This window comes from Lycium barbarum, chromosome 10 (genome assembly GCF_019175385.1).
Source record: "Lycium barbarum isolate Lr01 chromosome 10, ASM1917538v2, whole genome shotgun sequence".
In the NCBI taxonomy this organism is placed as follows: Eukaryota; Viridiplantae; Streptophyta; class Magnoliopsida; order Solanales; family Solanaceae; genus Lycium; species Lycium barbarum.
This window is the reverse complement of record NC_083346.1, coordinates 90,840,807-90,852,830: the sequence shown is the minus strand read 5'-3', so window position 1 is coordinate 90,852,830 and position 12,024 is coordinate 90,840,807. Positions and strand designations below refer to the sequence as shown.

Sequence of the window (12,024 nt, the reverse complement as noted above, 5' to 3'; positions counted from 1 at the left end):
AGAGGCTTCCACCCATTGCTTTGTTTTGTTTGGTGACTGCTTATTCAGGGGTTTCACCACACCCTTAACCACATCAGTAATTGAACCACCTGGTTCCACCACCTCTACAACTTTACCTAAAGCAGTTGTTGTTGTAACATTCTTTTTACAAGGAGAAGACACACTTGCATAATTCACAGGGCTTTTCTCCCCAGCCAGAAGAATTGTTACAGCTACAACATCAACAGCTGAAATAGCAGCATTAAAATTCAAAGGTGCAGCAATATTCTCCACCACTGACTGTGCTGCAATCAACTGCTTATTAGCATCAACCTGCTCTTGCTCGTCATCATTCACACCTAAAGCACCCAAACTTGTTAGCAACTTGCACAACAATAGAATTTACTGTAGCAAGTTGATTCTCCTCATTATTTCCACTAGTCTTGTTAAAATTTTGAGAGTTACCAACAGTTTGAATATTCATAAAATCAGTAGAAGCAAATTCTTGTCAATCAGTACCCTTAACCAATTGTTTACTACTATCAGCCTTATCACTATCGACATTAATAACCTCTTTGGCAGTTGTAAGGGCTAATTGGTTTTGTCCATCACCAACTGTTTTATTCTTGTTTTTTCCTTTATAATTTTGCCACTTATAAAGGTCTTTAACATCACCTACAACTTTCCCACTTTGTAATACTTTAATGACATATCTATTAGCATTGTTTGAATTTTGGACTTTGTTATTTTCTTGTACCTTGTCATCTGGTGTGCCACCTTCCTTTTTTTCCTCATTTGCAATTTCCTTTTCAGGTAACAGTTCAGGATGAAGGTTCTAACATCCTGTCTCATCATGTCCTTGCAAACAACACTCTTTGCAATATTTGGGCATGTAATTGTATTGAATTGGGATCCATTTAGACTTGACACCGCCAGATTTTCTATCCACTGCTAAAATTTACACTCGTTTAGGATGTTCCACCAAGAGATCCACCTCCACTTTCACACGGGCACAACTAGGTCTTGTCTTATTTTTGGTAGCCATGTCCACAGTTAATGGTTTTCCCACTGCACTAGCCATGGAAAACAGTGATTCCTTCACAAAATAATTTGGTGCAAGCGTTGGAAAGGATACCCATGCAATAGCGATTGATGTTTCTTCATGAGGGACAAACCACAGATCCCATTTGAGTGTTCTCATCTGAAAATATGCTTGTTTATCCTTTATGTAATGAATTTTCTTTGACAAAAGCTTCACGTAATCCTCCAGTAGGCTACATCTGATTAGAACATGACGATTACATAAGAATCCAATAGAGCATTCACCTTTTAATTCACATTGAAGCGGAATTAACTTGCGCAGATCATTCAATTCTGGCCCTCCATACGAAAACTTTCCTACCACTGCAAATTGCAATTTCTCTTGTATTATCATGCGTTGTATCTCTTCCATATCCCATTCTACTGTAGGTTCACCATGAACATAAATAACAGGCTTGATAGGTATAGGCAGTAGAGTAGTTGGCTGCATGCTTGCATTGTTTTGTGTTGATGGTTGTAAAATTTTTGAAAAGTCTAGAGGTGGAGGGACCTGGACAACCTCGTAAGGAGGCTGTCCAGTGGTAGCAGCCGCCATGGCTGGCCAAAAAAGCTAGGTTTAGGCGTTGGGGAGCATGATAGAGAAGAGAGCGCCGGGTTTAGGGTTTAGGGTTTCCCCCATCTATTAGTTTTTTCTTTATATAATAAAGTCCACTTGGCTTTTGGCCTAGGGCTAGTTTTATATATTTTCTCAAAACAAACAAGCTAAATGTCTTTACAAAGGTGGCCATATAGACCAATAGAAAACATGATTAAGCTAATTTCCAACTTAAGTCTTATATGATGGCTTAAGTTGGCACTACAAATATCTAAATTAAAAATGCGGTAAAAAGCTAAAACTTGAAGAACTGATCTGTTAATCCAATCTTGTAAGCATATTTGAATGTTGCTCTCCTGCTTGTCAACCAATTTGTGTCCCAAATTTGAAACCTTGATGCACAACTTGGTCATCAGTCCATGTATATCAGTAGTATATTTGTGTATACCAGCATGACACTTGTGTATATCAGCCCCTACAATCCTGCACAACCTCACGTCTGTAGTTATGTAATCTATAACTATCAGTAACTCTTGCTTTGCACTCAAAAAATCAGCTGATATACTGCAATATACACATGATATACAGCAGAATACTAGACTAGTCCCATTGATCTGAGTGTTGATGAAATTCCTCCAAGGATCCTTGTAAGAACTTAAACCTTGTAAGTCATGTACACATAACTTGTCACCAGCAAATGCAGAAAATCCAATTCTGCATGTCAAACAGCTTCTGATGTAGTTGTGTCCCAAGCTTTTGACCTTCTTGCAATTGTGTAGGCAACAGTCTAGGTAATCTATAACTTGCACAACTGATGCACAAATCCTCTTGATACAGCCAAGGCAGTTTCTATAAGATGTCATCACTTCTGCAGATTGAGCACAAAGTGCTGATACCACTGCATAAAGATTTGACAGCATATAGAGACTGGTTGACATTGTACAAAGTTGCCTTAAATCCCATGACACCAGATCTAAATCATGTACACATGCCATCCTTATGTAACTTCTAAGAAAATTACAAATTCCTGCAAAATAGAGCACATAGTGACTAGTTCTTAGAAAAGTGATCTGCTGGTTTTGAAACCTAGGATATAGACCATGTCATATCCTATGTGACCAGGATGTATTATATCATCTCCAGATTTAACAGGATCCATAATACAAAACTCAGTAGGATTTCCAAGAAAACTGAAAATTTCCAGTTTCCATGCAGCCTGTGTACCAGAAAAATCAGTTTCAAATTAGTTGTCTGTGCTTGACTTGTCAATAGCCATCCACCTTCCTCCAAAACCAACTTGAACCTCACCACACTCCTTCCTTGATGCCAAAATTGCAGTGGAATGAGCACCAAGTGCTAATACCACACACTGCAGCCTTGATACCAAAGAATTCATGTGTGTACAGTTCTTCTGCAGCTTCCATAATGAATCTTTCGAAGGTATCAGGTTCTCCATATGTGAATCCATGAAAAACCAGCAATATTGGACTTTGGTACACTGATAAAACTGCATACTTATCATGCTCTGTGCAAGGATCAAAGTAGCATTGCTCTCCTTTTCTTTGAACCACTTCTGTTCCATATCATGACAGATATGATTCAAGTTATGAATCTTCCTGATGCCTTGTACCTTGTTCCTACTGCAAATTTTGTAACCTGTAAAAAAGAAAACATGATTAGAAATAAAAATTCTCATCTTACTCTCCTCCAGAAGGACTTGAGTAAGATGAGACATGATGGACTCCACACCAGAATCCATCCTCAATATCTTCTTTTTGTTCTGATTCTTAAATAGGGACACTGAATTTTGTCACTATTAAGAATCTTCCTGCCCTTTGAATCCAGTTCTGCAAAGGAGTTGATATCTACCTCTCCATGATCAAGGGCATAGTTAGCAAGATGATCAGCCAACTGGTTACCCTCTCTCATAATATGCAAGACCTGTACCTCTGCATGGTCCATGATATCTAGCAGCTCCTCCACCTCAAATGCAATGTTCCATAGAGGTTTCCACTCTCTATCCAAGATATTCATCAATAATAAAGAATCAGTTTCCAGAATGAAGGTGTAGACATGTTTTGACAAACAATATCTTGCAGCCTGAAGAAGTGCTTATGCCTCAGATTCAGTATTTGTACAGTCTCCCATTGTCCTAGCCTCTGCATGTATCAAGTCACCAGATGAACTTCTCACACAAAAGGCAAAGGAACTGCTGCCAGGGTTACCTCTAGTTGCTCCATCTGTGTTGCACTTCCAAATACCCCCAGGTGGAAATTTCCACATGACCTTGGTGACTTGTAATTTTGGCACAAATTGTTCCAAAATCTTCAAGATGTCATGCCATCTGTGTGGAACTGTTTTGATTCCAGGCTTCCTACTTCTCACCAATTGCTGAATCAGTAGAAGCCCGGTAAATAACTCTGCTAGTTGAAACCTTGTCCCTATGTTTATCTCCATTTCTTTTCTTCCAAAGATGCCACACTATGATGGATGGAATAGCATGGAAAATATTCTGATGTCTGGATGGAACATCAGCTGTCCACCGTTGCATGATCACCTGATGCATGTGCATACCATCAACATTTATTCCAGCTACTGTACAAAAATATGTCCATGTTACCTGTGCAGTGCCACATCTCAAGAATATGTGAGGGACAGTCTCTTCCTTTGGTTCTACACAACAAGAGCACCTGGAAGGCATATGATATCCCCAACTCTTTACTACATCATCTAAAAGGACTTTGAAATGCCATACTCTCCATATCAGAAAAGCTATCTTGAATGGCAATCCCTTGACCCAAATTTTCTTATACACCTCCTTATTTTCCCCTCTGCTCCTTATATATTCCCATGCAGATTTGACACTAAATTCTTCATTTTTCTCCAACATCCACCAAGGCTTATCAATCTCTCCAGGTTTAGCAGGTGGCTTTACCTCAGTCAAGATGTATTCAGCCAAATCCTCAGGTAAATTGTTTCTGATGGCAGGCACATGCCACCTACCATCAGTAACTACATCAGAGACATTCTCAATGGCTTCATTACACTGAAATTCAGGAGGAAAATGAAGTATAATGAGCCTAGACCAGACCAGTTATCAAACCAGAATAATGAAAAACCCATTCTCAGCTGCCACCAAATTTGATGATCCATCAGGTCCCTAGCCTGCAACATTTTCCTCCATATATGAGATCCTTCTTTCCAAGGGACTAGAATTGGAATATTCTTTTTTAAATATTTGTTGCTCATGAAAGCACTCCATAAGGATGGTTTAGTCCTGAAATTCCACCATAACTTAGCAAACAAGGCCATTGACATGTCTGCAAGTGATCTAAATCCCAAACCTCCCTCCTGCACAGGCAGACAGACCTTTTTCCATTTTGCCCAATGCCTGCCACTCTCTCTTATATTGTTACTCCAGTAAAACTGAGCAAAGATCTTGTGCAACTTGTCTATAACAAATGATGGAGGATCAACAGCTGCCAACAGGTGCATAGGCATTGCCTGCAGAACATGCTGTAGGAGTACTGCCATTCCTCCAAAGGACAAAAGTTTTCCTTTCCAACTCTACAGCCTGTTTCTTACCTTTGCAAGCAATTCTAAGTAGAATGCCATCTTGCTCTTGCTGTAATATATAGGGCCGCCAAGGTACATCAGAGGAAACTTCTTCCTAGAAATACCAGTTACCCTTTCCACCTTTTGAAATACCTCGTCTTCCACCCTATCATGTAAGTACACAGAACTCTTTGCTTTGTTGATCAACTGTCCTGAAGCTGCTTCATAATCAGACAATACCTTCATGATCAAGCCAAGTGAAATCTCACATGATGATGAGAAAATGATGGTATCATCTGCATAGGCAAGATGATTGATTTTTGGACTCCACTTAGGCAAACCAACACCAGTAAACCACAAGTTATTATGCAATGAATTTAAGGCCCTTGACAGTACTTCAGCAGCTATGATGAATAGTGTAGGAGACAATGGATCACCCTGCTTAACACCTCTAGTTGAATGAAAGAAACCATGTGGTTGGCCATTGATAAGCACAGAATACCAGTTATTCCCAACTAGTTCATATATGAAACTGATGAACATCTCACAAAATCCCATTTTCCTCATCACATTTGTGAGAAATATCCATGACAACCTATCATAGGCTTTTGTCATGTCAAGTTTCAATACTACATTAGGCACAACCTGATTCCTTTTCTTGGTTCTGAGTCTGATATCAGTAATAATCTCCTGTGTCAACAAGATATTCTCTAATATACTCCTACCCCTCACAAATCCTGCTTGGTTCTGGGAAATCAAGTCTGGTAGTAGGTGAACCATCCATTCATGTATAACTCTAGAGAAAATCTTATTAACAAAGTTTCTCAAACTTATTGGTCTCATGTCACCAAAGGTCTGCACATCCTGTTTCTTAGGCAACAGTACCAGATTTGTGTGAGTTATGTACCTTGGAAGTTCATGTCCTCTGAAAAAATCCCACACCATGCTGAATATATCCCCTCCAATAATGTCCCAGCATGCTTGAAAGAACATGCCTATAAAACCATCAGGCCCTCCAGCACTTGCATTATTCAAACCAAAAACTACATGCTTGACTTCTTCCATGGTAGGATCAGCAGTCAACTCTTCATTTTGTTCATCTGTGACCATGCTAGGTACATGCTTCAAAATGTCAAACTGAGTAGGAACTACTGTTTCATGGAATTGAGCTTGGTAGAACCTAACAGCCTCCTCGGCAATTTCATATTCAGTCTCAAGCCATTGACCCTGAGAATTCTGTATTATTTTCAACTGCAGCATTTTCCTCCTTCCTTTAACATGTGCATGAAAAAAAAATTAGAATTTTTATCTCCTTCTTGGAACCAGGTCATGCCAGATTTCTGTTTCCAATATTCCTCCTCTATATGCAATGCTCTTGTCATGTCAGCTTGTACTTTTTGAAGTTTCTCCCTATTAGCATTAGAAGGATCTGCCTCAAACAGTGCCTCATGAGTTTTGATGACTTCTTCAAGATTAGTGATAGTCTGGAAAAAATCACCAAATGTTGTTTTACTCCACTGAGACAACACCTTCTTCAACTTCTTCAGTTTAACATTAAATGTCATGAAAGAATTGGCCACCACATCTGTCTGCCAATTATCCTTCACAACCTATAGAAACTTTGCATGCTTTGTCCAGAAATTTAAGAACTTAAAGGATTTCTTAAATTGCTGAACCTCCTATTTACATTGTACCAGAAGTGGAGAGTGATCAGACCCCAGCTTGATTAAGTGACTAACTTCCAAGCCTGGAAATTGCTGTTGCAATTCAAAATTTCCCAGGCATCTATCTAACCTCTTGAACACACATTCATCTGCAGCCCTTCCATTCCACCAAGTGAAGATGCTTCCTTTATAACCTAAGTCACTAAGATTACAGGTCTGAATACAGTGTCTAAAGTCCTCTACTTCATTTAAAGTGACAGGTAAGCCACCATATTTCTCCTCCTCATCCACAATGACATTGAAATCTCCACCAACAAGCCAAGGAAGAGTCATGTCTGATGCAAGATTATACATGGAATCCCACAATTCAATTCTATCAATTCTGTCACACTTAGCATAAACTAAAGTGACTATCATATCAAGATCAGTATCCCAATTGAATAATTTCAAAGTTAACTGCTGATCAGTGTCCATTAACACTGTGACTTCATACTCCTCATCAATGAAAACCCATATTTTTCCAGATACATTGCTCAGAGCAGTCTTAATTCCAAGCCTTCTCCTATAAGATTCTAATTTATAAGTCTGTTGAAATGGTTCCATCAAGCCTATAAGAAAGAACTTATATTTTGTATGCATTGTTAAAACCCTTTTGAAAGCTTTTTTAGTGTTTACTGATCTTATATTCCAAATTAGTGCTTTCATCACTGAAGTTGGGATTTAGATGCAGTTCTCCTTGTGTGCACCCCAATGGTCTGAGATGCCTGATTTTCTTTGACTGGTTTTCTCCTTCCTTTGCCAATAACCTTCTCTACCTGCTTGGGAGACAAATCTCCCTCCCTTGCAGCATTCATAAAGTTCTGTGAAGTTGACTCCTCATCCAAGTCTATTTTTGGCTCATCCCCTATTGCCACTTGCAAGTTTCCATTAACCACCTTGGCAATTTGATCCTGCTAACGAAACTTGGAAATAAGGGCCCCTCCTGATAATTGTAGGTTTGTACAGTTTTGATTCTGCTGATTTCCACCTGTATTATCCTTGTCTATTCTACTAATCACTTCAGCATTCTCCTTTTCACCATCAATGAACTGATTAGAGGCATATACCTGCTTCTTTGCACTACTCCTAGCTTCATGCACTACTTCAGTATTCTTGAGTTGCTGTTCCTTGTTTGAACCTTGTTTTGGATCTAGAACCTTAGCATCCTCTTTCAATTGAGCCTGAACATCATTCTTTAGCTGAATTGCTGAAGTCTGCACAATGCCATTATCTTCCTCCATGCCATCATCCACCTTGTCAAACATAATGTTGATTTCTTGGGAAGATGAAATAGAGTCCATAGAGTGAGTAGCATCAGCTATTTTTCCTCCCACAATTTCACCTTCTTCCCCATCTTCCTCAATATGCTCACTCCACAATCTCCTTTCACTACTAGTGCCTCTATCCTCAGCAAAAGTAGTCGAAGGAATATCATGGCAGACCTGGTTAGTAGTAACCTTCTCCACTCCTGGTTTAAAAACTGTTTCCACCTACTCTTTAGTCTTGAGGGGTGAAGATTGCTTCTTACCAGGAGTATATACAGCTGCATGGACATTCAAGGGCTTCTCAGCCTTATGAAGACCATCTGCACCTCCTTTATGAACATGAACAGGTGCCACAACCAACTGTTTCTGAGCATCTACTGCATTCCACACCTCAGTATTCTGGTGTTGTGTTGGAACCTCATCCAAAACCATCACCATACCTTATTGTATACCATTATCATTTTCTAATGCTGCGAACTAGTTATTTATTTAAACAGCATCAGATTTCTGTTGTTCTGCTTGTTTAGTAATATCTTCATTTTCTTTTCCTGCTGTCAAAGCAACCTGCTTTTGAGTACTGTTTCCATCCCGCACCTGCTTCTTTCCTCTTTGAGTCTTCCATTTATGAAAATTATGCACATCACCAACTACCTTGCCACTCTTCAACACTTTAATCACTTGTCTAGGATTTCTATTGTTTGCATGAATTTCCTGCTTACTGTTAAACTGTTTTGCCTTGTTTACTATTTTGTTTGCTTCCTTACCATTGCTAGGGACTGCAGCATGCTTCCCCTTATCACCATTAACCTCCTCCTCACTCTCCTTATCTTGTGGCAGATCAGGATGCAGCTCCAACATCCTTCTTTATCATGGCCTTGTAAACAGCATTCCTTACAATATTTAGGCAAGAAGTCATATTGAATTTTCAACCACCTTGACTTAATTTCTCCAGTTTTGCTATCCACAACCTGTAGTTGCACTCTTTTAGGATGCTCAGCCAACAAATCCACCTCAACTTTCACACGAGCACAGCTTGGCCTTGTTTTATTTTTGGTTGCCACATCCAAGGTCAATGGCTTGCCTACTGCTGAGGCCATTGAAAACAATTGCGACTGACCAAAGTAGTTTGGTGCTAGTGTAGGAAACGAAAGCCAAGCAATGGAAATAGAAGTCTCCTTCTCAGGATTAAACCAAGGATCCCACTTAAGTGTCCTCATGGGATAAAACCCTCCACTCTTCTTGATCCAGAATGCTGGTTTGGACAATAAAGTGACATAATCTTCAAATAATTCACATCTAATCAGTACATGCCTATTGCATAAGAGTCCAATGGTAGCAGTACTCTTTAGTTCACATTGTTTAGGTATCAACATACGTAGTGCATGCAAATCTGGCAGTCCATAGCTAAACTTCCCCACTACTGCACATTGTAGTTTCTCGTGGATTATCATCCTATCTATTTCTTCCATTGTATATTGTATTGTCGGTTCACCATGGTGATACACAATAGGCTTCATAGGAATAGGTAAAACAGTCGTGGCAGTCGACTGTGTTGCATCAGTAGCATTCAAAGTTGAGGCTTTCAATATTGTAGCATAGTCTAAGGGTTGCATGGGGTTTGTTTGTGGCAATGTAGGTTGTGCAGCCTCTTGTGGAGGCTGCATGGTGGCCGGAGAGGCCATGAATGGCCTGAAAGTTGTACTCTCTCTCTAAGTCGCCAATTCGCCTAGAGAGAGAAGCTCTCGGGCCGGTTTAGGGTTTAAGGTTTCCCCATCTATTAGTTTTTTTTTTTGCCAGAATTGCAATGCCATTTACTGAGAAAATGGTAAACACATCTAAATGACTGAGAAACATCATAATGTAGTATAAAATTACTTCTTAATCTGTTCCTAAACTCTCAAGAAACAAAATAAGAAGTACATGAACATAACCTACTGACTCATTTAATGGGGTTGGGGGGGTGGGGAGGAGGAAATTAAGCCAAGCAAGTTCATTATACAGATTGTGAAAATCATAACATATTTAAGCTCCAACTACTTCAGTTGGCTCGGTTGCAACTTCCTCTGCCGGTCTATCCACCTTCACACCGACATCTTCTGAGTAATCACCATGAACCTCCATCAACTTGCCAAGGTCAAACTTAGGAGCCTTCAAGATCTTGACCTTGCGAATGAACACATTCTGCAATGGGTAGATGCTTGAAGTTGCCTTCTCAATCTCTTTGTCGATTGATTCAGGAATGAACTTCAGGACCAAGTCTTTCAAATCACATTATTGTGCCTGGTTAACCATGATCTCACACATCTTGCGACGAATCTGGCTTGACTGTGCGTAGCAGGTTCTTTTTTGTTGGTTAGGACACTTTTTGGTGAAGCCAATGCAGAACATTCTCAAGGTGTAGGCATCAGTTGTCTTAACATCAACATGAGCCTCAATCAATGATTGCTATTTCTTTACAAGTGACCTCAACTTATCTGTGGTGAAGTCCATACCATAAAAGTTTGTCAGGACATTTCTTTCTTGAACATCTTCAGCTCTCAGACGAATCATCCTGAAGGAGTGGTCTTCGTCATTCTGAAGATCAGCCAATGACACTTTGAACACACGATGCTTCAGGCCTTCTGAAGCAATATTAGTACCCTGTGTACGGGTAACAAAGGTCTTGCCAATGTTGCGGACACCAAATATTGATGGAGCCTTGACATCATACCAATCCTTTTTAGCATATGAATCAGCTGCTTTCTTCTTTCCTCCCTTCTTGCCTTTGGAAATTCGCTTGTTCTTACCAACGGCCATGGTCGAGCTTCTAAAAGAGAGAAAAACAAGAGTATAGTCAGCTCGACCCCACATCTATTAGTTAGGTTTAGCCCCACCTGTTTTTTTTTTTTTTTAGCCTTTGGAAATTCGCTTGTTCTTACCAACGGCCATGGTCGAGCTTCTAAAAGAGAGAAAGACAAGAGTATAGTCAGCTCGACCCCCCATCTATTAGTTTTTTTTTTTTTCCCCCTCCCATTTTTAGGAGGATTTATAGTGTTTCCACACTTCCCCTCCAGTGTGACTCGAACCCAGGACCTACCGATCGTGGGTGAAGGTGCTTAACCACTGAGCCATCCCTCACTTATCCCCCATCTATTAGTTAGTTTAGCCCCACCTGTTTTTTTTTTTTTTTTTTTTGGGTTGAAAAGACTAAAAAAATTTATCTATACTAGAACGTTTATAGTACAGAGATTAACTTGCCTAGGATACAATATTGTACCTAAACAATCATTTTCAAAAGCAAACATAACAAAAGTACAGGGTACATGTAAAACATTAGCTTTTAAAAACATTAAGATTACTTCCATATTTTGTTAGTCTATCTGCAAATTCGGTCCCTTCTCTAAAGATGTGCTTTATTTTCAGACATTCTAGTAATCAACCACATGCAATCATCAGTAAGATTGGAGTTTAAGATCATTAGCACCAGTTAGCATATTAATAACCTCTTTACAATCCTTTACGATTTGTAGTGGCTGGTGACACGCTTTTTTCTAGTGCAATTTCTAGGTCAATCTTTAGTACCATAATTTTTGTTTGAACAGTTGTAGCATAGGGGATTCTTTTGTTGAACCCTACAACACGTTTTCCATTATCGTCTCTAATTACTACTCCTTTTTTCTGGTTGTTTATGCAAGCCCCATCAATACTGAGTTTATATCCGAGCTTGTCTGGCAGTTCCATTTTAACAAATTTGCTTAATTGCCTCTCTCTTTTTGCAATTGGTCAAAAGGTAACACTCGATAGCTTTGAGCCTTTGATAAGACAATCATTTTGGTAAGGTGTCTCTGTCCTCCTGTCTTGAAGTAGTTATCATTCCTATTAAATAAATGTCATATCACAAAGGGGA

The 12,024-nt window shown here is 39.4% G+C and overlaps 1 protein-coding gene across 1 annotated transcript; it reads right to left on the bottom strand.

The window, feature by feature from the left end:
* Positions 1-9,999: 9,999 nt before the first annotated feature.
* On the bottom strand, positions 10,000-10,998 carry LOC132615648 (small ribosomal subunit protein eS1y-like). The gene has a single exon (XM_060330265.1). It carries the CDS (start codon positions 10,986-10,988, stop codon positions 10,584-10,586), a length of 405 nt encoding a protein of 134 aa, XP_060186248.1. The 5' UTR covers positions 10,989-10,998; the 3' UTR covers positions 10,000-10,583.
* Positions 10,999-12,024: the final 1,026 nt, after the last annotated feature.

What these genes read in the sequence shown, in the direction of transcription:
- LOC132615648 (XM_060330265.1), bottom strand. Translation starts at nt 10,988, where the DNA reads ATGTGGGGTCGAGCTGACTATACTCTTGTTTTTCTCTCTTTTAGAAGC.